The sequence below is a fragment of the Eurosta solidaginis genome, chromosome 2 (assembly GCF_040869045.1).
Source record: "Eurosta solidaginis isolate ZX-2024a chromosome 2, ASM4086904v1, whole genome shotgun sequence".
NCBI lineage: Eukaryota > Metazoa > Arthropoda > Insecta > Diptera > Tephritidae > Eurosta > Eurosta solidaginis.
This window is the reverse complement of record NC_090320.1, coordinates 58,696,999-58,723,673: the sequence shown is the minus strand read 5'-3', so window position 1 is coordinate 58,723,673 and position 26,675 is coordinate 58,696,999. Positions and strand designations below refer to the sequence as shown.

General features: G+C 38.5%; 2 protein-coding genes across 11 annotated transcripts in view; one reads left to right on the top strand and one right to left on the bottom strand.

Annotated features, from left to right (window-relative positions):
• Window positions 1–357, top strand: part of TbCMF46 — a 218,625-nt gene extending 218,268 nt beyond the window's left edge. For all 5 annotated transcript variants that reach the window (XM_067765507.1, XM_067765509.1, XM_067765508.1 and 2 more), the window contains one exon: window positions 60–357. In XM_067765507.1, coding sequence (XP_067621608.1) covers window positions 60–183 — 124 coding nt within the window. In that variant the 3' untranslated portion in view covers window positions 184–357. The remainder of the gene's footprint in view (window positions 1–59) is intronic.
• On the bottom strand, window positions 14–1,822 carry LOC137239815 (enoyl-CoA delta isomerase 1, mitochondrial-like). 6 transcript variants are annotated; one of them, XR_010949489.1, is made up of 5 exons: window positions 1,486–1,822; window positions 1,100–1,369; window positions 892–1,038; window positions 213–834; window positions 14–145 (listed from the first exon to the last, which is right to left on the bottom strand). XR_010949489.1 is itself a non-coding variant. In XM_067765513.1 (5 exons), the coding sequence occupies exons 3-5, from the start codon at window positions 1,349–1,351 to the stop codon at window positions 373–375; spliced, it is 861 nt and encodes a 286-aa protein (XP_067621614.1). In that variant the 5' UTR covers window positions 1,352–1,369; window positions 1,486–1,577; window positions 1,629–1,822; the 3' UTR covers window positions 14–372. The 6 variants fall into 6 exon arrangements, 5 of the variants coding, with proteins under 5 accessions (XP_067621614.1, XP_067621617.1, XP_067621613.1 ...); XM_067765513.1 differs by having other exon boundaries at window positions 14–834; window positions 1,486–1,577; window positions 1,629–1,822; XM_067765516.1 differs by having other exon boundaries at window positions 14–834; window positions 1,494–1,577; window positions 1,629–1,822.
• Window positions 1,823–26,675: the final 24,853 nt, after the last annotated feature.

Here is a 26,675-nt window from a genome sequence, read left to right as displayed (position 1 = left end):
TCGATAGTACAAATTATTTAATTGTTTGTTATATATTTAATATGTATTAATATTTGCAGTGATGAGTTGGAGCGTAATCGAGCCAAAATTCTTGAAATTAACTCATATCTTGAGCTAATGTCTGATTCTTTATCTGCACTCCAAACTGAAATACGAGAAGAAATTTTGAATGAAGAAACTTAAAATTTAATTTAAAATTAATCCCTATTTACTTATGATTTAAAAAAATCGATATTTTCAAACTGGCTCAAAAATAGATGCAGATTGTGCCGTTACTAAACAACTGTTTACTTAAAACTGAGATAGAAAGACAAAATTGATCGCTTAGTTGTCCTCAGGTGAGTTTAACGAACTTTTTTAAATGCATAACTACTACGATTTTTTCTTTAAACTTTCCAAATAGAGTCCTAGCCCTTTTTGAGTACTTGGCTGATTTACAAAGAATAAGAATGCTTGCAAATCCTGTTCACGATTCTGTTCGAGTTCCTGCAATTCGTTCATACGAAATTTTTGTTTTGTCATAGCACGTGCAAATGCGTTAACTTTACTAAATGATGCAATAAATTCGTCGCACTTAGCTATTGCTTCCTCCTTTGTATTTACTATATCATCAACGAGTCCTACTTGTTTTGCCTCTGTTGTAGCAAACATTTTGCCTTGCGTAAGCGCTAACTCGGCGACGCGTCGTGGCAGTACATTAAGATATGACTGCATGAACCAATTAGGCGCTACAATGCCCAAAAGAGTTTCGTTCAAACCAATTGTGAAATTCGGCAGCATAGCACGATATTCACATGATGTTGCCAATAAGCATCCTCCTGCTGGTGCGTGACCCTGTAGATAACATAGGTATTGAGATATACCTTAAATATATAAGGATATAACACTTACATTAATAGCAGCTGCAGTTGGTAGCGACGAACCATACAATGTCATCCATGTGCTTTGCAACGTGGTCCAAAAGCTCTTAAGACGCTCCTCTTTGGGTTGGTACATTTCCATAATATCAAGCCCGGCACTGAATACGCTTTTGGACGACTTCGCGATATTTGATTAAATAATCTATTAAATCATATTTTATGCTCTTGAAGTTACTTACCGATGTTAATATGAGACCCTTGCATTTATTACTTTCTGCGTCTTTTATTGAGTCTCTTATATCAGTCAGCAGCTCTAAATTTAGACTGTTCACCGGTGGTCTGTTCAACGTCAATGTTGCTATCCCAGTTTTGTCATTCACTTCCAGTTTAGTATACTGATAATCTTTTGAGGACACCGAACGTACTGAAATCCAAGCAGCTCTAGGAGCTATTGTAGAAACGCTAGCACGAGCTGTACGGAGGATATACATGACCGTTTGTTTTGAAATCTAGGGTTTCAGAGCAGGTACAAAGTACAAAAAAGGTGTGAAAAAAAAATATGCAATTAAACATTGTAATATAAACTTAATATATAGCAGATTTTAAATTTTACAAAGCAAGTTACCAATGAACCTTAATGTATATCAAGGCGGGCGTTTAAATATTTTAGTTGGAGCGCCTGTCTAAATATTATGGAACCTGTGGCGCTACAATTTTCTATAAAAAAATATGAGTTTTGGAAAAAAAATTTACTAAGATTTCATTTACTTTTCACTGCTTCCTTTCAAATTTTCTGCACAATTTCAGTGAATACACTTTTATTTACTTTTTTAACTATTCGATTTGCGAATAATTGTTATTAAAATATTATTTTTTAAAAATCGATCAAGTAAGCTTTGTTTCGTTTCTATGGCGGCCAATCATCAATGAAAAGAAAATTTCGTCCACTCCTTCATTCCAGTACTTTCTATTTGTCAACTAACATTTGGAAAGAAAATGTCAAATTAAGTTAACATAACACATATGCTCTTGTATTTACATACAGTGACTCACAGCTTATTTCGTACAGCTACAGAAAAAAACTGTAGAGCTATATAGAAATGAAACTAGTGACGGTGTCAAAAAAAGTTCAAATGTCAATTCTAATAAAAATATGATTTTATTTGAAGAAATACTTAATTTTCATGTGTTTACACGTTTTGCTAATTATTTAATAAAAACTAAAATTATCTCAAAAACTAAGGTCACAGCTTATTTCTTGCACTGCGCCCTACCTTAGAAAAAACTACTCTTTATTTAATTTAGTACCTCGTATGGCCACCTTTTTGTTAAATAACATCTTCAAGATGATTTTCCATAGATGCAATTAGTTTTTGAGCGGCTTCGGGTGGACCTTTACGCCTTTCTTCGACAAGAGTAGTTTTTAAATCGCTAATCTTACTATGCACTGCGCCCTACCTTAGAAAAAACTACTCTTTATTAAATTAGTACCTCGTATGGCCACCTTTTTGTTAAATAACATCTTCAAGATGATTTTCCATAGATGCAATTAGTTTTTGAGCGGCTTCGGGTGGACCTTTACGCCTTTCTTCGACAAGAGTAGTTTTTAAATCGCTAATCTTACTAATCTGCCTTGCCGTGTAGCTGATTCCAAAATTCCATAGTTTTTGAGATAATTTTAGTTTTTATTAAATAATTAGCACAAATGTGTAAGCACATGAAAATTAAGTATTTGTTCAAAAAGCATATTTTTATTAACACTGTGCATTTGAATTTTTTTGACAGCGTCACTAGTTTCCTTTCCATATAGCTCAACAGTTTTGTTCTGTAGCTGCACGAAATAAGCTGTGAGCCACTGTAGGTAATAACATAATATATCGATAATTGTCATGAACTTAAGGCCCGTATTATGTATAACGCAACGCGATGGCAAAAATTTGGTAGTGGTGCAGTGGTAATTTTGGGCCAACAATTTCGAGTGAGGTATCAAAAGACGCGTATTTATGTCTAGATTAAAGGCTCCATTACTGATACTTAGGAAAGACTTGACTTGACTTGAGAACTGTCACTTACAGTTCTGTTAAATGAACAGTGCATGTTACTGATTACTCAAAACTTGGCAACACTTAACTTGACTTAGAAGTCTTTTGAATTTTGATTTTCTATGTAAGTTCTAAGTGACGTTTACATTTTAAGATGCCATTTGTTTGTTTCCATGTCATTTTGACATTTTGTCATACAAATTGACATTTATTTAAAAGTAAATTTCAAACCTGATTATGATGCCAGATTGTATGCGCTAAGTGGAGTATAATCGTCGCTAAGTTGCCAAGTTTACGCCAAGTCAAGTCAAGTCTATGCTAAGTATCAGTAATGGAGCCTTAAGAATCCGGAAGCGGAAGTTAACTTTTTTCACCCGTTTAAAAGTTTTCCGCGAAAACTGGTTTGTCTGGTCCATACTCGTATTCACGAATTAATGAAAATATGTTGTCTAATTTCCCTAATTAATATGCAATAAGGTAAAAAAATACAGAAAATACACTATAATCATTTGATTCGTTGCGATACGCGTCTTTTGATGCCAAAAATTTGGTAGTGGTGCAGTTTAGTGGCCCACCCTAAATTTTGGCCAACATTTTCGAGTGAGGTATCAAAAAACGCGTATTTACGTATAGATTAAGAATCGGAAGTTAACTTTTTTCACCCGTTTAAAAGTTATCCGCGAAAACTGCTTTGTCTGGTCCATACTCTTATTGTTCCCACACACTTAAAAAATTTTAAGCGCACAACTCACATGCTGATTTGTTTTTCGATAGATTAATACAATCTGATATTCACGAATTAATGAACAAATTTTGTCTAATTTGCCTAATTAATATGCAATAAGGTAAAAAAAATACAGAAAATACACTCTAATCATTTGATTCGTTACGATTTAATCTAGACGTAAATACGCGTCTTTTGATACCTCACTCGAAAATTTTGGCCCAAATTTAGTGTGGGGCCCCTAAACTGCACAATTACCAAAAATTTTCCACTACATTCACTCCACGTGCTTATACGGTTGTCTGGCAGTTCTTTGACATTTTAAACTGGTCATGAATATAATTTTCCCCTTAATATTATGGTGAAGTGTGAAAAAGAAGAAGTCGTTTTCCTTTAAATTTAAAAATGTGTAAATATTTCATTTGACTGTTGGTTCAATTCGCCATTCATAAATCAAAGTTTCTATCACTCAACTGACGGATAAATGTGTACAACGTATCAAGAAAAATTGTGTGCGCTAAAACCGCCCATTGCATTGCTTGTCATGACTGTTGAAATAAGTCGATTTCCTAGTGGATATTAAGGCAAATGTTATGCTCAAGAGTTTTCCCTTATTGTTGACTACCGCTTGTTTTGGCAGATAAAGGGCAAAAAAGCAAATATAAAGGGTTTAATTTCATACAATTTTATAAAGACTGTCACTATTTGTTAGGAAAATTCCGTATACAAATTTGGTAATTTTTCTTTCGTGCTTTGGTTTTATTTCTTTAGCCGTTTTTCTTTATTAGACTTCGTTCTGGACAATAAAAAAGCGGTAATTTAGGGCACGAGCTGGCTGCTAATACGGGCCCGAAAATACCGGGAAACATGTCTTGACCCCATCATCAGCATCATTATTTATCTTTGATTTTGGATGTTACGTAACATGTCACGCCAGCTGTCCTTTGTCTTCCTCTATCTGCCTCTAGGAACTCAATGGAGATATTTTCTCTGTCTGCTTCCAACTTCCAATTGACAACCCTCCTTGGCCAAAGCGGATCGTCCATTCGCATAACATGACATAGCCAGTGAAACTTTTGTTCTTTAATTCGCTGCATTATCTTTATATCTGTGTAAATTCCTTACAGCTTGTCATAAATCCTCCGCTCGAACAGGCCAAAATGAGATGACTATCTTCCCACGACCTCGTCCGTGATTCCAAGCGCTACATCAGGACAGGTACAATGAGCGATTTGTAGAGCGTCATTTTTGTTCGTCGAGAGCATTTTACATTTATGGTAATTCTATACGACAGCATGATATTGCTAATACGCGTCCAAAAATATCGAGAGAGGTGTCAAAGGACGCGTCTTGACATCAGCAAGAAAAATTTTAAGTCGTCCAAAAGATATTAACGAAAAACCGAAAAAAGACCCGCGGGTCCCTCCGAAACGGGGGGTGGGATCCATAGTATTTTTACGCAGAACACCTTTCTGCATTGGCGGCCTTCGACCGCGCTTATGAAAAATTACCCTGGGTGGGTCTAACACCGGTTTGGAGACCAAAACTATATCCGCTCAAAACACCTATGTTCACAGTTTTTTTTGTGGGTACTTCAACATTACAACAACCACATGAAAATGGCCAACTTCGGTAGTAGTGCAGTTTATGGTACCCACCGAAATTTGGGCCAAAATTTTCGAGTGAGGTATCAAAAGACGCGTATTCACGTCTACATTAAGAATCCTGTTAACTGTTTTTACCCGTTTAAAAGTTATCCGCGAAAAACAGGTTTGTGTGATACATATTGTTCCCGCACGTTTACAATCTTTTAAGCGCACACATCACTTTACTTTTTATATTTTGTATATTAACATAATCTAACTTGCACGAATTAACGAAAAAATTATGTTATATTTCACTAATTTACTTATAAAATATGAAAACAAATATTGCAACAAATTTCTGTCGAAATTTTTTTTTTTTTTGTGGATTTGTCTGTATTCATTCGAATACAGCTGGTTGGTTAAGATGTTTGTGATATCACCTTATACACCATGTAACAAGATTTTTGTAGAGTTGTTTATGTTGCCAAAAAACCAACAGTGGATGTTTTGGAGTGGATTTACATTGAATTTTTCTTTTTAATAATATTTGTTACGGTCTGCTGCTACGGCATATGGCTGCGATCCACTTGGGAGCGTGTTCACGGGAACACACCTAGCGATGTGGCGAAGGTTGCGATGAAAATTATCGAAAACAAGAAGGAAATGACAGACCGGCGATCACTAAGAAAAAAAGAGCCCTTTTTTAACTACCACGTTTTCTGAGACGACACGAAAAAAAGAAGAAAATTTCAATTAAGTGGATGGCACGCGTCCGGAAAGGCCAAAAATAAAAAAAATGAGAATACAGCAATAAGTGTGTAATAGATACTCGTGTGGACTTGGCATTTCCGTACAAGCCAACAAAATTTGAAACAAGTTGAAGTGACGATTAATTGTACTACGAAATTGATATCAGCAACCATAACCTAAAAGTCTAATGAGTTGTGAAGGCTTTGACTAAACTCCAAAACGTGTGCGTACGTGGGTCTCATCGTTGGAATTGCGTGTCGTCTATGAAAAACGGCAAACTCATACAGAACAAGTGGTTCCAACATATTTTTCCAGCTAAGTCTTTAGGAAAAGGCACTCCGTTCAACTATAAAAAAACAAAGAAAACTAGTTGTACACCAGGAAAGTGCAAATGAAGTAACAATATTACAGAAGTTACGAGAAAGATATCTGCAACGTTATCAATCAATCTGCAGAAAAATAAATGTGATCTAAAAAGACAACATTTGAAAATCGTTTATAACATACTTCTCTGCTATTAACTATAAAAAGCAGAACTTATTCCATTTATGTTCAATCAGTCATCTTTTACTAAGTATAAAATATACGAATTTTGCTGAACGCATTAAAACAGCGAGGAGTCTCACTACAATTGAAAAGTTGGTTCAAACATTTGCAAGCGGTTAGGTGTACATGAATGTGGTTGCAGTAAAGTTACAACCACCTGTGGCACACACTTTATATGCTCATGTGCCCGTTGAAACGGCAATGTTAGCCACAACCCATCTATATGGTCCAACAACGACTCAATTGGCAACACCACCACCAGACTTACAGAAACCACCAGTTACAACAACAACAGCAGAGCCGTAATTACAGTGCGGCAACAATAGCGCCAACGAAATCGCGCGCTGCCACCATCCGCGCGCACGCTACCATACTCGACGGCGCATCGTCGCGCGCAATAGCCACCAGCTTTACTAACAACGGCAGCCGGGCCGCCAACTATAGGCCGCTGCAGCATCACGACGCGGACCGCAACAACAACAGGGCCCCGAACCTAGGCCTGTTGCAACGCCACTCACAGTAACCACAACATTTAGAACAATGGGTGAGTTCGTTCCATGTCACTGACCACTACACTCCACTTAAGTCTTAATATGCAGTACATTTCTTTTACAAACGCTTATTATAAAACCTTAGCAAAATTACTTTGAAAGCGCGAACGCAAGATTCAAACCATACGCAGGCCGTTCATGAGAGCGCAATTTTTTGTTGGGTGTAACCAAGCGAAAATTTTTTTTTGTTTCGTTTGGTTCGAAAATTACTGCTAACATGCGGTCCTGGTCTAAGTAACAAGTCGTAGCATACCTATAAGGTTCTTTTTTTTGTATTTCATACACTCAAAAAAAAAAGAAAGGAACTAAGTATAAATACCTTTCCCCGTTTGGAGGGTTATCAAGAACTAAATGTAAAAAGGTTGCAATCAATAAAATTTTTTTTTTCTATATACAATTTAAGGAAAATATATCCAAAGTTCTCAACAAAAACTCACAAACAAATAAAATAAAGACGTATAGAAACATTTAAGCATATACGTAACATATTTTTGTATTATACCTTATATAACACAGTTGTAGATGTACATACATACGAGCATATGAGAAAGAAATGAAAATATGCGAAAGTTTAAATAATGCAAAAGAAAGAAAAATTTAAGCTAATTGTATTTATTCTAGAGCTTTGCTTAATTTACAATTATTAAGAGATAAATATTGATGATAATGCTTTGATTAATAAAAACCTGGGTGAGATTACTGTTCAAATTCTTCCTAGTAAAGACCTTCAATGTGAAGAAATTGAACTTTCGGGAAATATTAATGAAAATTTAACAGAAATTAATGATGAAGATTCTAAAGAAGAATCTCAAACTAAAGCTTCATGTTCTGGATTTCCAAGTCTTCTTGATAGTTATAAAGCTGTTGGTAATAGTGTGACTCAAAGTGGTCTTCGTCGTTCTAGTAGATTAAAATATAGACATGACATCTTTGATTAATTTCATTCATTATACGTTTCGAATATTAATAGTTTAATCTAAGTATCGACTTTATTGATTTTCTTATTTAACATTGAATAAAACAAAATGACTGGCGTCCTGTGGAGTAACTCCAGTATTAGCAATTTAAGTTAAAATAAAACAAAGAGTTTGTAGACATTTCAAATAAGTTCTTAGATGAGGACAGCTTGGTTGGCAATAACCACCTAAGAAATTATATCGAACGGTTATAAGGAATTTATAATGAATTGTCAATAAATTAAAAAAAAAAATGGGAATGCTGAGGTCTCCTTTCTTTTAGAGGGCACCTAAGGTATACAGGTAAGGGGCCACCGAAATTTTAGGTGCGTCGGTGGCCATGGTTATTTGAGGGTGGGATAAAGCACCGGGCGTCGCAACACCACCCGCGGCGCCCCCTATGTATATTCGGCCCTTTTTGTGTATTTCCCTTTTGTTTATTTGTCTTTGTATTTCAGCTTTTTTTATTTCATTTTTCAGATTTAGTAACCGGTCGTTTCCGGTTCGGTTAGTTTTTTTTTGATCGTTAGTTTCTTTTTTTGACAGTTTTTTTTGAATTTGAATTTTTTTTTTAAATGTTGGAAAGTCAACGGTTTGTCCGTGGCATCCGGTTCGACCGGATGTCGTTTTAATTTTGAATTTTAAGCGTTTTGAGTCGGTCTCTGCGCTTCTGTCGGGTTTGTTTTGAATTTGACAGCTGCTCGTTTTGATAGGCATGATAGGAACATTTTTCTGTTTATGGCGCAGGAACAGTAAGGTTGGCAAGGACCCGCCCCAGCCGACAATGACTAGCCACTGTGCACCAACATATCATGCCGACCGCCTTCCTTACTGATTCCCTAGTAAATGCATATCCATAACAGATGGCGCCCAACGGCTTTGGTGCCCGAGGCGCTGTCGCGCTGGTCGTTTTGGCCAACTTGTGAAGTTGACCATCCCATCAGTCCGAGGTGTGCAGCCGCAGGAGCAGCCACCTGCGTTGCGGTGGGATGGTTGGACGGATCAAGTTGTCCAGAATGATCATCGATGACAGTTGCTGAGGGCGCCATAACAGATGGCGCCCAACGTGGCACCTAAGGCGCTGGCCGCGAGGGTCAGTCGGGTCATCCTGTGAGGTTGACCATCCCACCAGTCCGAGTGAGCAGCCACAGAAGCTGCCACCTACGTTGCGGTGGGATGGTTGGACGGATCAGGTTGTCCGGGCTGGTCATCGGGGGCAGTGGCCGAAGGGGTCACGGGACTTCACGTCAGTCCTCCGGATTTTTTTGATTTCACCCAGTGAGGCAGTGCTGCACGCACTTTATTTTTTTTTGTAATTGGGGTTTTTTTTTGTTTTCCCGGAAAGTTGTCTGCAGTCGGCATTGGAAAATATATGTCCGCTAATTGGGTTTTTTTTTCTCTTATTAGTAAATTTTAAAAAGTTTTTTTTTGTAAAGTAGTTTTTTTAGTTATATGCCGAATTTTGTGTTGTCTTGTGTGAGAGTGTGTGTGAGTTGGAAGAACCCCAGCTCATCCCACGTCCCAGGTGGTAGATTCGAATACCACCTGGACTGTGACGGGTTGAGCCGGGATTCAGAGTGGCACTCCTTCCTGTCCCGCCAGACTGGGGGAGCGGTTCCGAAACCGCTCCACCCATTGCGGCGGAGGCAGGAGGGGTGTCCAGCGAGGATGGACGGGAGGCCTCAACACCCCCAACCAGTCCCAGGGGCAAGCCCCCTGGAGACTGCCCCTGCGTTGCGGCTGGGCGTGTTGAGACCGACCCGTGTGTGCCTGGAGTGACCCTAGTGACCCCAACCAGTCCCGGAGGGGGCCTTAAGACCCCCTCGCACTGCGGTTGGGAGCACTAGGGACATGTATGAATGAGTTTATGTAATTTTTTTTTCATTTTTTAGTTTTGCCTGTATCCCGAGTGCCTTCGGAGGGGGATGTCAGCATTCCCATGAGTATTAGGACACATATTTAACTGAAAATTTTTTTTTTTGCGATTTTTTTTTGCAGTAATTATTCGCGCTCAAATTTTTATTTTTTTTTTCCTCCATATAATTTTTTTTTCTAAGCGCCGTACGGGCATAAGTTTTTGCTTGACCAAAAATTTTTTTTCCCCCCTGAACATGTCGCGCGACCAGCCATTCGGGCATCAGGGCCGGAACACACCGTTCGGGAGCGCGGGGAATTACAGGGGAAACCCGAATCGGGGTAGCAATAATAGGGGGGCTTTCCCCAAGGCCAGGCGTCCCTTGGTGGTGCACACCCCAGTAGGGGGACATCGCGGAGATCCCGCGCTGTTTAACATAGGCTCGGACCTGAACGACCCGCGCGACAAAATAGACATACCCGTAAGCACCAGTCATGTGAACGTGCACGATATCTCGGGGCTAATGCCCAATGCGGCGATCTACGCACCCGAAGGAGCTGGTGCCTTACCCCCAAACCAGGACATAGGAAATTTCGGAGACGCTACAAGCGATCGGACCTTAGGAACGCAGGACGAAGCCAACCGTGCAGGCTCGTGGGTGGACGTGCTACACCAACTGTTTCAGGCTTCGCAGGAGGAAATGCGGAGAGAGATGGGCTCAATTAGATCCAACATGGCCCAGCTCAACGCCGCTCTCGAATCCACGCAGCAAGCGCACCAGCAACACAGGAACGCGAGTAGGATGGACCGTAACCCATTGCCATCGGGAGTACCACCAATGTACCCGACTCCAAGCAGCATCACCGTAAAACCGCAGGAGTGGAAAATCGCGTTCGACGGCAATGGCAGCGTAGCCGATTTTCTGTTTAAACTGAACACTTTGTGTGAGCGCACACAATGCCCGGACGAACAAATAATGGCCAGTTTCCACTTGTTCCTTTCTGGACGAGCCGAAGAATGGTACTGGCTGTTTACCAAACAAAACCCAAATGCGACTTATGCCTTCTTGTGCTACTCGTTAAAAAGAGAGTTTGGCACTTTGAAAACGGACCACGAGATCATGATGGAGATCTCCATGCGGAAGCAAAAGGCAAGTGAGTGTTATGACGTGTTTCACGCGGACATAATCTCCTTGAACGCGCGCTTAAGGGAGCCAATGTCAGAGCTTCTACTGATTGACATAATAAAAAGGAACGTCAACAGTAGCCTTAAGCTAATGCTTTTTAATGCGGACGTGAGGAACCTCCATGATCTACGCGATGTAGCACGCAGAGGTGAACAAGTGCTGAAAGAGAGCAAGCTGTTGGGAGCCATTTACCCAGGACGGCATGTAAGCGAGGCACGCGTGACAACCCCGGACATGAAGATGGAAGGCGAGGACGGCGAGATAGACCCGCAGATAGAGGCGCTGGAATATAGACGCAGCAGAAGACCGGACTACTCGGGAATCCAATGCTGGAATTGCCAAGGAATGGGGCACTCCTATATATATTGTGAGGAACCCATAAAAAGTCCTTTTTGTTTTAAATGTGGGTATAAGGGTGTATTCACCCCCAAATGCCCTAGGGACCATCGCAGGCAGGGAAACCAGTACCCGAGCGAGAAGGCGGGGGAACCTCGTTCGGCTTCATAGCCCCCACATCAGCCAGTGCTCGAGGCGTCGTCCCGTGCGCTGACCCAGAGGGCGAATCTCTGCATGGAGGTGGTGAGCTTCCGAGGTGCTGTAGTACCCTGGCAGAAGAGCCCTCCAAAGTAATAATAACTTACCCTGACAGTACAGACAGTTCTGAAGCCGAGAGTCGAACGTCCTCTTTCACGATGGGCGAGCAAATCAAAATTCTGCGACGCCAGCATAGGGATGTCGCGTGCCAAACGCAACTTTTCCCAACCCTAAAAGAAAGGGAGGATAGGTATGAACAATTGAGACATACCATTTTTGACCAATATCCGGTATCAGACAATATTTTGAAGTGTAGGAAGAGATACCACCGGAGAGTACAGGAGCGTAGACTGTTGCAAGCCACCACGTTAACGCTTACAGAGGACGAAAGGCCTTTAGTAAAGGCTAGAATTAAAAATAGTTTTCTTGTAGGGTTGTTAGACTCGGGAGCCAACGTCTCCATCTTAGGGAAAAATGGAGTAGAATTCCTAAAGGATAACGGCTTCGAATATCAGCCCTTACATGCGTTCGTATATACCGCAGGCGGCAACAAACAAAAAATTTTAGGCTCAGTATCTCTGCCGGTCACTTTTAAAAATCTCACAAAGATTATTCGTTTTTACCTTGTTCCCTCATTGCTCCAAGAAGCATACTTCGGGGTAGATTTTTGGAGAGCATTCGCGTTAGCTCCCGAAATATTCCCGAGCGTAGAGTGTTTAGAGACTAGGCTTGAAAAGGAAGAGGAACTTAACCTCCATGAATTGTCACCAGAACAGAAATCAGAATTGCGAAAAGTCATCGAGACGTTTCCTTCGTACGAGAAGTTAGGCCTAGGGCAAACTAAATTAGTGGAGCATCACATCGACACCGGTGATGCTGTACCCATAAAAAGCAAACATTTCCCTCTTTCGCCGCCGAGGCAAGCCGAAGCTTTTAGAGAACTAGACAGGTTACTACAGTTAGGAGTTATAGAGGAATCCAACTCCCCGTGGTGTAGTCCTGTAGTACTGGTCCGGAAACCAGGCAAAGTCAGGCTGTGCATAGATTCGAGAAAGGTCAACGCGGTGACTAAGAAGGATTCGTACCCCCTACCCCATATCAACGGCTTATTGAGCAGACTCAAGGACACGCATTTTATTAGTGGCATTGATCTGAAAGACGCGTTCTTCCAGATCAAATTGACAGAGTCCTCAAAGGAAAAAACAGCATTCGCAGTTCCGGGGAGGCCTCTGTACCACTTTAAGGTGATGCCATTCGGTCTGTGCAATGGACCGCAGACTATGAGTAGGTTGATGGACAAGGCAATTCCTTCGCGTCTGCGAGAAAATGTCTTTGTCTACCTGGACGATCTGATGGTGTGTAGTACCAATTTTGAAGACCACCTGGAATTGCTAGCGGATGTGGCCAAATGTTTGAAAGACGCAGGTCTGACAATAAACGTAGAAAAAAGTAAATTTTGTCAGATGGAAATACGCTACTTAGGATACTTGATAGGCAGCGGGTGTCTGAAAGTGGATCCGGGAAAAGTAGAAGCAATACAAAACTTCCCGATCCCTAAATCCCCTCGGCAAGTGCGTAGGTTTGTGGGCATGGCGAATTGGTACCGAACGTTTATTACCAATTTTGCTGACTTGGCAGGTCCCTTGACCGACTGTCTCCGTAAGTCAGCAGGCCCGTTCAAGCTTACCTCTGAAGCTGTAGAGGCCTTCGAGAAGCTAAAAGTAGCTTTGAGTTCCGCCCCTGTTTTGGCCCAACCAGACTTTTCAAGGGAATTCGTAATACAATGCGACGCTTCCAAAATAGGTGTTGGCGGAGTGTTGTTCCAGGTCGACGATGAGGGCGCTGAGCATCCAATCGCGTTCGTATCGAAAAAGCTGAATAATGCTCAACGCAATTATACAGTAACCGAGCTGGAATGTCTCGCAGCCATAATTAGCGTGAAGCGTTTCCGACCCTATGTCGAAGGATTACCTTTTCGGATTGTTACGGACCACTCCAGTCTCAAGTGGTTGATGACACAAAAAGACTTGAGCGGGAGATTGGCGAGATGGTCACTCCTACTGCAAAGATACGATTTTAGAATGGAACATCGTAAGGGCACCCTGAATGTAGTACCAGACGCGTTGTCGCGTTTTGACGTTGACGAGTTAACTTTCACTACCACACCCGGAGAAATAGACTTAGTCTCTCCCGAATTTACCAGCAATGAGTATTTAGACTTAATTCGGACCGTCACCGAAAACGAGGAGTCACTTCCGGATTTACGAGTTGTGGACGGTGTAATCTTCAAGAGAGTTAAGTTTCGTAAGGGGTTGGAAGGGGAAGAAGACTCGCTGTGGCGTTTGTGGTTGCCAAAAGGGTTGACTGAGGAAGCAGTGAGATTAGCACATGACGCTAACCGGAGTTACCATGGCGGATGGCAGAAAACCTTAGAGCGTGTTAGGCAGAAGTACTTCTGGCCGCAGCAGGCTAAGGACGTCAGGGACTACGTCCAGCGTTGTGACACCTGCAAAACGGTAAAACCCACCAATCAGCAGTCGAGACCACCTATAGGGAGTACCTTTGAATCCGAAAGGCCATTTCAGCGGTTGTATTGCGACTTTCTAGGGCCGTATCCGAGATCCAAGCGGCGAAATCAATTTCTTTTCATAGTACTAGACCATTTTTCCAAATACGTTTGGCTAAAACCCATGCAGAGAGCTACCACTGTTAACGTTATAAATTACTTCGCTTCAGAAATTTTTCCGGCTGTAGGGGTCCCTGAGTTTATTCACAGTGACAATGGTAAACAGTTTATCTCGAAGGAAATGAACCAATTTTTTGCAAACTACGGGGTGACGCACGTGAGGACGGGGCTATATTCTCCCCAAGCGAACGCATCCGAACGCGTCAATAGAGAAATTGTTTCTAAGATTAGGATTTTCCTGAAGGATAAACCTGACCACACTAATTGGGATAAGCATATACCCGAAATTTTATCAGTTTTGAGAAGTGATTTTCATACGGCGATTCAGTGTTCTCCATACTTTGTATTATATGGCCAAAACATGGTCCAGCATGCCTCAACGTACAACATTTTAGGGAAACTCGACAGCCTTCGAGAAGACCAGGTTATGGTAGAAAGCCGAGCTGACAAGTTGACCAATATTCGTGAGCAGATCCGTAGAAATTTAGATCAGGCCAAGGATAGGGGAGCAATCACCTATAACAAGCGCTCTAGGCAAGTCAACTACAAGGAAGGTCAGGAAGTTTTCAGAAGAAACTTTGCCTTAAGTAACTTCAAACAGGGCATTAACGCCAAATTCTTACCGAAATACCTGAAGTGTCGCGTGCTTCGAAAAGTAGGCAATGCGTTGTATGATCTCGAGGACCTAAACGGGAAATTAATAGGTCGCTTCCACGCTTCGGACATTCGTCCGCAATGAACCGGAAAACGTTTCCCTACCGAACTACAATTTGATTTTTTTTTTGTATACCCACCAATTGGACTTTTGTCTGGGCGTTTTGGCGGTCGGGGACATCTCGCCCAGTATCCTCCCCGAGCACTGACCTCATAGGATGTTCACACGCGACTCACCGAGGACCGTGAACACCCTGGCAGTCCACGCTTAAGCCGGACTAGCCTTTCGGAGTTTGGACGAGTTCTCCCCATCAAAATGTCTATACTTTTTTTTTGTCTTGCCTTTTGTGGGGGCGATAACCACTAAAACCTTTCGGAGTTTTGACGAGTTCTCCATAACAAATGTCTACTTGCCGCAAAGCCCTTTTAAAACTAGGAAACGAAATTAATTCCCAAATTTGACTAAATTTTTTTTTGATGGACCTATGTTGCCCGGCTAGCTCGTAGTAGGACTTTGAGACTCTTATCTCAGGGGTGAGTCGTGCCCCACGTTGCTTGTCGTCGAAGTTCCCTGGCAGTAGCTTCCCACAGCTGACCCGGTTTCCTGTTCGCTTCATCGTCAGGTCTCCAAAGCGAAGCAGGTTTGTTACGGTCTGCTGCTACGGCATATGGCTGCGATCCACTTGGGAGCGTGTTCACGGGAACACACCTAGCGATGTGGCGAAGGTTGCGATGAAAATTATCGAAAACAAGAAGGAAATGACAGACCGGCGATCACTAAGAAAAAAAGAGCCCTTTTTTAACTACCACGTTTTCTGAGACGACACGAAAAAAAGAAGAAAATTTCAATTAAGTGGATGGCACGCGTCCGGAAAGGCCAAAAATAAAAAAAATGAGAATACAGCAATAAGTGTGTAATAGATACTCGTGTGGACTTGGCATTTCCGTACAAGCCAACAAAATTTGAAACAAGTTGAAGTGACGATTAATTGTACTACGAAATTGATATCAGCAACCATAACCTAAAAGTCTAATGAGTTGTGAAGGCTTTGACTAAACTCCAAAACGTGTGCGTACGTGGGTCTCATCGTTGGAATTGCGTGTCGTCTATGAAAAACGGCAAACTCATACAGAACAAGTGGTTCCAACATATTTTTCCAGCTAAGTCTTTAGGAAAAGGCACTCCGTTCAACTATAAAAAAACAAAGAAAACTAGTTGTACACCAGGAAAGTGCAAATGAAGTAACAATATTACAGAAGTTACGAGAAAGATATCTGCAACGTTATCAATCAATCTGCAGAAAAATAAATGTGATCTAAAAAGACAACATTTGAAAATCGTTTATAACATACTTCTCTGCTATTAACTATAAAAAGCAGAACTTATTCCATTTATGTTCAATCAGTCATCTTTTACTAAGTATAAAATATACGAATTTTGCTGAACGCATTAAAACAGCGAGGAGTCTCACTACAATTGAAAAGTTGGTTCAAACATTTGCAAGCGGTTAGGTGTACATGAATGTGGTTGCAGTAAAGTTACAACCACCTGTGGCACACACTTTATATGCTCATGTGCCCGTTGAAACGGCAATGTTAGCCACAACCCATCTATATGGTCCAACAACGACTCAATTGGCAACACCACCACCAGACTTACAGAAACCACCAGTTACAACAACAACAGCAGAGCCGTAATTACAGTGCGGCAACAATAGCGCCAACGAAATCGCGCGCTGCCACCATCCGCGCGCACGCTACCATACTCGACGGCGCATCGTCGCGCGCAATAGCCACCAGCTTTACTAACAACGGCAGCCGGGCCGCCAACTATAGGCCGCTGCAGCATCACGACGCGGACCGCAACAACAACAGGGCCCCGAACCTAGGCCTGTTGCAACGCCACTCACAGTAACCACAACATTTAGAACAATGGGTGAGTTCGTTCCATGTCACTGACCACTACACTCCACTTAAGTCTTAATATGCAGTACATTTCTTTTACAAACGCTTATTATAAAACCTTAGCAAAATTACTTTGAAAGCGCGAACGCAAGATTCAAACCATACGCAGGCCGTTCATGAGAGCGCAATTTTTTGTTGGGTGTAACCAAGCGAAAATTTTTTTTTGTTTCGTTTGGTTCGAAAATTACTGCTAACATGCGGTCCTGGTCTAAGTAACAAGTCGTAGCATACCTATAAGGTTCTTTTTTTTGTATTTCATACACTCAAAAAAAAAAGAAAGGAACTAAGTATAAATACCTTTCCCCGTTTGGAGGGTTATCAAGAACTAAATGTAAAAAGGTTGCAATCAATAAAATTTTTTTTTTCTATATACAATTTAAGGAAAATATATCCAAAGTTCTCAACAAAAACTCACAAACAAATAAAATAAAGACGTATAGAAACATTTAAGCATATACGTAACATATTTTTGTATTATACCTTATATAACACAGTTGTAGATGTACATACATACGAGCATATGAGAAAGAAATGAAAATATGCGAAAGTTTAAATAATGCAAAAGAAAGAAAAATTTAAGCTAATTGTATTTATTCTAGAGCTTTGCTTAATTTACAATTATTAAGAGATAAATATTGATGATAATGCTTTGATTAATAAAAACCTGGGTGAGATTACTGTTCAAATTCTTCCTAGTAAAGACCTTCAATGTGAAGAAATTGAACTTTCGGGAAATATTAATGAAAATTTAACAGAAATTAATGATGAAGATTCTAAAGAAGAATCTCAAACTAAAGCTTCATGTTCTGGATTTCCAAGTCTTCTTGATAGTTATAAAGCTGTTGGTAATAGTGTGACTCAAAGTGGTCTTCGTCGTTCTAGTAGATTAAAATATAGACATGACAGCTTTGATTAATTTCATTCATTATACGTTTCGAATATTAATAGTTTAATCTAAGTATCGACTTTATTGATTTTCTTATTTAACATTGAATAAAACAAAATGACTGGCGTCCTGTGGAGTAACTCCAGTATTAGCAATTTAAGTTAAAATAAAACAAAGAGTTTGTAGACATTTCAAATAAGTTCTTAGATGAGGACAGCTTGGTTGGCAATAACCACCTAAGAAATTATATCGAACGGTTATAAGGAATTTATAATGAATTGTCAATAAATTTAAAAAAAAAATGGGAATGCTGAGGTCTCCTTTCTTTTAGAGGGCACCTAAGGTATACAGGTAAGGGGCCACCGAAATTTTAGGTGCGTCGGTGGCCATGGTTATTTGAGGGTGGGATAAAGCACCGGGCGTCGCAACACCACCCGCGGCGCCCCCTATGTATATTCGGCCCTTTTTGTGTATTTCCCTTTTGTTTATTTGTCTTTGTATTTCAGCTTTTTTTATTTCATTTTTCAGATTTAGTAACCGGTCGTTTCCGGTTCGGTTAGTTTTTTTTTGATCGTTAGTTTCTTTTTTTGACAGTTTTTTTTGAATTTGAATTTTTTTTTTAAATGTTGGAAAGTCAACGGTTTGTCCGTGGCATCCGGTTCGACCGGATGTCGTTTTAATTTTGAATTTTAAGCGTTTTGAGTCGGTCTCTGCGCTTCTGTCGGGTTTGTTTTGAATTTGACAGCTGCTCGTTTTGATAGGCATGATAGGAACATTTTTCTGTTTATGGCGCAGGAACAGTAAGGTTGGCAAGGACCCGCCCCAGCCGACAATGACTAGCCACTGTGCACCAACATATCATGCCGACCGCCTTCCTTACTGATTCCATCGTAAATGCGATTCCATAACATATTTTTATATCTACTCTAATTTCTTCATTTCGATATTAATTATAATTTATATTCTATGATTACATTAGATTTAGATGTTTGTTTATATATATCTACATTGTGTATTTGTATTTTATATTTTAATGTATGTAAAGCGAAAAAAGAAAATCTGTGATTTTATTCTAAATCTAATAATTCAAAAATTTTTATGTGTTGATTATTAAACACACCTTATAACTTTTTAGAAAGCTGTGCCTCACATATAAATTTAACAAGTTCTTCATATATTTTTATACTTTTTGATTTAAGTAGTTCTAATAATGATGTGGAATTTTTAAAAATATTGTACTTGTTTCGCAGCGTGTCAAGCTTAGTGCATTCAAATATAAGATGCTCTGGCGTTTCTATGGAGGTGCAAAATGAACATACTTCAGACACATCATGCCTGAAGCTGCTTAAATATTGTTTGGAGTACGTGTGTCCTGTAATGAGTCTATTAATAAGCTTAATTTCATATGGGTCCATATGAATTTGCTTATTATTGTACCAGGGGTTCTGATCCGTGTCTGAACATATTGTTGCAAAATAAGTACCTTTGGAGATACTTATTGTTTGAAATTCGTGGTTCCATTCATTTGTTAAAATCTTTTTTATTTTTATTAGAGCTTCTTGAGGTGTGAGAGCAGTATCTATTGTTGCCCCTCTTGTAGCAGCTTCTTTGGCAGCAATATCCGCCTTTTCATTAAACAAAATTCCAACATGGCTGGGCGTCCAAATAATTTGGATTTCATCCAGGTCTGAGCTATTCAATTTATTATGAATCTCTGCAACTATGAAATTATTTGTTGTTTTCTTTTTTAGTGCATTTATTGAGGATAGGCTATCTGTGAAGATGGCCAATTTCTTACATTTTTCCATTGCTGCAATTTTTATCGCTTGTTTGATGGCTGTCAGTTCCCCAAAGGTAGATGAGTATTTATCATTAAGCCTGTATAAGTATGATAAATTTTTGTATATATCATGTATGCTGCAGCCTGTGCTGCTTTCTGTTACCGAAGCATCCGTTGCAAGAATAAAAAAGCCTTTGTTATGTAAGTCTGTCTTTATTTCATTGTACATAGCTTTAAGTTGTTCTTTAGAATACTGATTTTTTGAGTTGTCCAGGTTCGTGCCTAATAGGTGTAGAGTACAGTGTCTACGGAATGTGATGTTTGTGTCTATTTTGTCAAAGATATTTTTAAACTTATTGTATATGTAGCTGTAACTAGAGTTTATTTCCGGGTTGTTTTGGAGTTGAGATATAAGTGAGTCATTAATAAACCATTGTTTGGTTAGCTCCTTTGCTGTCAACCATTTAGCTCTTGTTAATGGCGGTAGTTCTCCTGCCAATGCATATCTACTATGAATTGGAGTACTTGGAGGTACTCCTAAGCATCTCCTTATAGTTTCATTAGAGATTATTTGAAGTTTTGAATTGTAACCTTTAGGCGCATTTGCAAAGGTAGTACAACCATACTCAGTCTTTGTTCTCACAAAGGCTTTGTAGAAGTTTAAACTATATTTTGGACTTAGTCCTGCCTTAATTGTAGTTAGCTTTGATATAAGATTTACTGCTTTCTGCACTTCTTTTTTGATTTTGTTAACATGATCTTTTATAGTGGATCTAAAATTCATAACTCTACCTAATATTTTTATTTCATCTGCCTGTACAATTGGAGTATTCTGTATATTAAGATTGAAAGATTGTTTTTTACCAGATGTCATGTACATGAATTTTGTTTTTGAGAAATTAAATGATAGTTTAAGTGAATTACATATGTCCTGAAAATTAATGATTTTGTTTTGTAGTGTATTAAGTGCTCTTTCTTTGATATTGTCATGACATATTATTACAAAATCATCTGCATATTGATATAGTTGCGTAGACTCATCGCTGATAGTATGTAGATATCTAGTGTATAAGTTAAATAAAATTGGTGACAGACAGCTGCCTTGAGGCAGTCCATTATTTATTTCTATCGACTCTTTTCCTAAGATATAATACCTTCTTGAAAAGAAGTTATGAATCCACATTGTTATAGTAGGATTGGTGTGTATTTCAATTAACATAGATTTTAGAGCTGTTAGGTCTACACAGTTGTACGCATTATTAAGATCTAATACGCATACAAATACATGCCTTTTCTTTCTTTTCTGATCAGCAATATAATGTGTTATTTCATTTATGCACATGACTGAAGATCTATTTTTTCTGTATGCATAGCTTTTGGTTGGTATCACTTTATTTGTGTCCAAATGTTGTACCAGGATTTCTTTCACTAACATGTTCACAGTCTTTGCAATGACAGAGATTAAGGCTATTGGTCTATAGTTTGTAATATCGTCCGAATTTTTGTTTGGTTTTAGAATAGGTACTATTTTTATTCTCCTCCAACTGTCTTTGACATTATTATTGTTTAGATGATTCTCTAGCATTTGAGCTAGTGCTTTTTTAGCTTCCACTGGCAATTTTTTCAGCATATCATATGTTATCCGGTCAAGTCCTCCAGCTGTCGATCTTTTGTTGATAAGAATCTCATCGAATTTTTCTTGTGTGAAATTAATATTATCAATTTGTCTAATGACTAAGTTGTTGTCTGTAAGATTAGTGACTTGTTCTTTTAGGAAATTTAGGTAGGGAGTATTGTTTTCATCCGGCCAGCTACATTTTGCAAAGCTGGCATTTCCCTTCACATTGCGTACAAATTTCCACGCATTTTTACTATGAGGATCTCGATTGAGTTCTTCAATTCTGTTTTTATAGCTTTGGCTTTTTGCCTTTTTTACAGCCTTTTTCCATTTTACTTTTTCCTCTAGTGCATCATTTATATCTTCAATTCTTCCTGTTAGTCTTGCTTTTTTGGTTTTTGCAATAAGAACTCGATAATTTTTTTCCATCTGTTCATCCCACCATGCCTTTGGGGTGTGTTTGAAATTGTTCAGATGGATTGTAGCCTTTTTGATTGCGTTTTTAATAGAGTTTTCTATATTTGAAGAACAGTTGGCATTAGATATTTTTGTTAGTTCAGCACTAAGTTTGTTTTTGGCAATAAAGTGAATAGGCTGTTTTCTTATATCTTCAACTTCAACTATAATAGGGTGATGGCGACTTCCTCCTATGAAGGATTGGCTGCAAGTCCAAAGAACATTTTGTCTGAGATTAGAGAAACTCAAATCCAAGACTGAGCCAGTGTTTGAGTCAATATTGTGTGTTATAGTGCCATCATTATGACACATAAAATTGTATAATTGAACCGTGCTTTCCAAAATTTTTCCTTTCATCGTTGTTATTGTATCACCCCATGTCAGAGATCTAGCATTAAAATCACCCAGGATAACTACATTAGAGTGTGTGGATAATTTGTCAAAAAGCTTGGTTACTTCCTGTTGAAAAATGTTACAGTTTAAATTTGGTGGGAAATATGCTGTGCATACAGTTAAATTGGTTTGTAGACTAGTGGTCTTCATCATAAGGATGTCATACGATGTAGAATATTTAATTTTTTTAAAAAGAATATTTTTCCTGCAGCCTATGGCTACCCCTCCGTAACCATCAGGCCGAGTTTTTTTAATAAGATTAAAATCTATTAGTTTGTGATTATTAGTGTTAATGTCATGTGAAAATATTTCTTGTAGTGCTACTATATCAATGTTATATTTTTGGATGAAAAAGTCAATGTAATTTTTATTGGATTTCAAGCTTTGACAGTTATATTGTAGAATACGCATTATCATTTAGTATGTAATTTTCTGTGCTGATTGACGCTAGTCTCTCATTTGCATTTTTTTTGTACAGATTATTTAACAATTTTACAATAGGTTCTTCAGAGTTTATTTGAAATTTTTGACACAAGAGTGTCACTAGTTTTTCAATTTCTGATACTTTAAACCATTCATTTGAGGCAAATGATGGATTGTGTTTCAGAGCATCTTTTGCAACCATATTTCTTTCCCTTGCTCTGTTATTATTTTCTGGCCTTTCTACCACCTTGCTATATTTAATTTTCGTAAATTTCCTGTTTATTATATTGTCTCTGTTGACAGTTTTAGGTTTCTGTGTTGGAAGATTTGGGAATTGTTCTTCATCAAGCAAATCGAAACGATTTGTATAGTTATTCAGTTGCTTGTATGTGTCATAGGCCTCCCTTCTGGAGAGTTTTTTTATAGTCATGATTTCTGTAATGTTTTTTTCCTGAGTCCACTTTTGGCATTTGTCTTGATTCAGTGAAACATGTCCATTTTGACCACACAGAATACACTTGTTGTTCCCTGTTACACATTTTGATTCACAACCTGTTTCATTTCCACAAAGTATACATCTGTTTTTTGATTTGCATGTTTTTTTGGTGTGTCCAAGTCTTCCACAGTTGTAGCATTGTCTTACTTTGGGTATGAAGTGGTGGACTTTCATGTCTACAAAGAAAATCTTTACTGACTCAGGTATTTCTACTCCTGCAAAACTTATTTTGACTGTGAATGTTGGTATGAAATTGTCTTTATTGTCTATGTCTCTTCTAAGAATTCGTGTTACAGACGTAACTTTTACATCTGAAATTATGTTTTCCATAATTTCTTTGTCGGAGAAGTCTTGAGGAACTTGTTTTATAACACCATAGGTTTCCACCATGCTTTTTGGTATGAAAACTCTGATATTATTGTCTTTTAGTTGTTTATTGTCAATTGTGTTATTGGCATCTATACGTGTATTAAAGAAGACTTTGTATAAGGAACGTCCAATTGCCCTTACTGTCTTGATTCCTGGTATGTTAAATTTTCTTATTTTATCTATTAGGAAAAGGCCATTCTTGATGGACGTGTTGTTGAAATTTTCACTTTGACTCGTATCAAAAAATACACAAAATTCACCGTTGTGGTTTTTGTCATATTTTATTACTTCAATGTCAGTTAAATTGTTAGTTTTTTCGTCACATTTGGGTAGTATTTCTGAAGATTCATTGGTAATGTCCTTTGCAGGCTGTATCATCAACGTTTTGTTGCTGATATCAGTACTCATCCTTTCAGGTACAGTTTGATCAGGTTTATTTTTGTCAGATAACTGATTGTGTTGTGTCTCTTTTTGCACATCACTTTTAGAGGGGCTCATGTCTTTTATTTCAATCTTTTCTAAAAATTTTTTATACGTACCTCTAGGTACAAGCATACCCTGCATTGGAATCTGCAGCGCAGTCATGTTTGGGGTATCTTTTTGTAAATTTTTTTGATTTTTCGAATTGTTCTCTTTATATGGATGCATTTCATGGGCCGCAGCATTATTTTTTTTCTTTTTCTTAGAAACGCTATGTGTCCCTACATCTTCACTATCGGCGTGCGTAGACGCCGAAGCGTCCGCCATTTTGTTTCTATTTTTGAACGCACCAAGCTTTATTGTAACTTACCGCCTTGTGTTATAAAGAAAATTTTTGGCAAAGCTTTATTTATTTAAAATGATTTTCTTCTCTTTCTTGTTGTGTTTTATTCACTTATATTCACTTATATCTACTCTATTTTCTTTAATAAGGACAATTTAAATATTAATTGTTCAAACTTAGATTTTTTCTTTTCTTTTTTTTTTTTTATTAAATTTATCCACTCCTGTATAAATTCGCAGCTTCCACTTCAGCAGTTGGTTCAAGTATGCTTTCTGTCGAAATGAAAACACATGAAATTGAACAGTGTTGCCAGCTCAGCAACGCTGGTGATTACTTTTGTTGTTCTCTGTTAGGATTAATACAAGGCGGTGGCGGCTCAACATAAATTTAAAACAACATACAATTACATTGTTTTTGTAATTTTTTTTAATATGTTGCAATTTAATATATTAAAATAGAAGCGAATACGTCTTCAATTTATCGAAATAAAGAGATGCTGGCAAATATTTGGAATTTTAATTTTCTTGTGCCGGTGTTGGAACGGCTAAAGGTTACCCGCGGAGAAGGACATCACCGTGGCGGTAGCCACGGTTATACCACACACCCGGACTTGTCATGGCGTAGCCCAATGTTATTTTTTATAAGTGCGGCCGAAGGCCGCCTATGCAGAAAGGTGTTCTACGCAGAATTACTGTGCATGGCCACCAAAAAAGAGCTTTTTAAAATTTTTGGTAAATAAAGACTAGAAAAGTTAAAGATATATATACATCAGATGAAAGGTATTTTTATAAGTTATTTTTGGATTTTTTAATTTTTGAAATCCATATACTAATTTCGGAGATATTTTGATTTGAAAAATTCATAATTTCGCCTTTTGACATGGAATTACCCCAAACCTTTCATTTGCACCAAAAAAGAAATATACCGTTGGAATCAGCATAAAAAGCTCTATAAAGTCCGATTTTTTTTTTTTTTTTTTTGACATGTATGTATTCTGCACTTGTACCAAAATGAAAATTCCAAATATTTGCCAGCATCTCTTTATTTCGATAAATTGAAGACGTATTCCATTGTAAATTTTACCAAGTAGCGCAACTAACAGCTGATCGGTGAAAATTCGCACTTTCACACGCACAGTTCTCGACTCACTTCCAAAAACAAACTTTAGATTATTTAACTCAAATTTTAACGTGAGACAATCCTTACGAATTTATGTATATAGAATATATAAGGCGTTTTTGTTGTTATTAAAACGATAGTTTTATTTTTATTAAAGCTTTTTATGATTTTTTTTTTAACTTTGAAAAGACTCTGAACACCATTCTTTCATTATATGACATTCGACTGCCTAGTCCACTGCCTTCCACTCTATTCGCAACAAAACGTCTATTTAAGTTGCCAAACTATATAGTAAACAATGACGTATTCGCTTCTATTTTAATATATTAAATTGCAACATATTTAGTAAATTACAAAAACAATGTAATTGTATGTTGTTTTAAATTTATGTTGAGCCGCCACCGCCTTGTATTAATCTTAACAGAGAACAACAAAAGTAATCACCAGCGTTGCTGAGCTGGCAACACTGTTCAATTTCATGTGTTTTCATTTCGACAGAAATTTGTTGCAATATTTGTTTTCATATTTTATAAGTAAATTAGTGAAATTTAACATAATTTTTTCATTAATTCGTGCAAGTTAGATTACGTTAATATACTAAATATAAAAAGTAAAGTGATGTGTGCGCTTAAAAGATTGTAAACGTGCGGGAACAATATGTATCACACAAACCGGTTTTTCGCGGATAACTTTTAAACGGGTGTCAGGGTGTGGGTGTTCCCCGCGTTGGGCTTGAGCGCACATTGTACCGCTCGAGTGTACCAGCATGGTAGCAAGAGTCCAAAGCCAGAGGCTTCTAGTATACACGCCATGGAGAGGAAAAGACAAAAGAAAAAATAATAATATCACTTAGATAAGTGCACATTTTTTTTTGTGTTGGGTAATAAGGTAATAGTGCAGTTTACGGTACCCACCGAAATTTGGGCCAAAATTTTCGAGTGAGGTATCAAAAGACGCGTATTCACGTCTAGATCAAGAATCCGAAAACGGAAGTTACATTTTTTTTACCCGTCCAAAAGATATTAACGAAAAACCGAAAAAGACCCGCGGTCCCTCCGAAACCGGGGGTGGGATCCATACTATTTTTGCACAGAACACCTTTCTGCGTTGGCGGCCTTCGGCCGCGCTTATAAAAAATAACCCTGGGCTACGCCATGCCAAGTCCGGGTGTTTGGTATAACCGTGGCTACCGCCAAGGTGATGCACAATTTTTTTTGTGGGTACAAACCCAACAACAACCACATGAAAATCGCCAACTTCAACTGCAAATATCTCCGGACAGAGATAACATTTTTCCTTACTCGAAAATCTTAGCCCAACTTTAGGGTGGGTACCGTAAACTGCACTACTACCGGTAATAAATCATAAAATTATCACAATCATAGGAACACTTATTTTTATTTTCTTTTGCCAATATCTCGTGGCAGTGATAAAATTTGGGATGTCCGCTTACGGATTCGTGGTCCTGGGCCCAAAG

Coding starts and splice junctions, on each gene's coding strand:
- LOC137239815 (XM_067765512.1), bottom strand. CDS start 1,351: ATGTATATCCTCCGTACAGCTCGTGCTAGCGTTTCTACAATAGCTCCT. Junction 1,039..1,099: donor AGGGTCTCATATTAACATCG/GTAAGTAACTTC, acceptor AATATCGCGAAG/TCGTCCAAAAGCGTATTCAG. Junction 835..891: donor CAACTGCAGCTGCTATTAAT/GTAAGTGTTATA, acceptor TGTTATCTACAG/GGTCACGCACCAGCAGGAGG.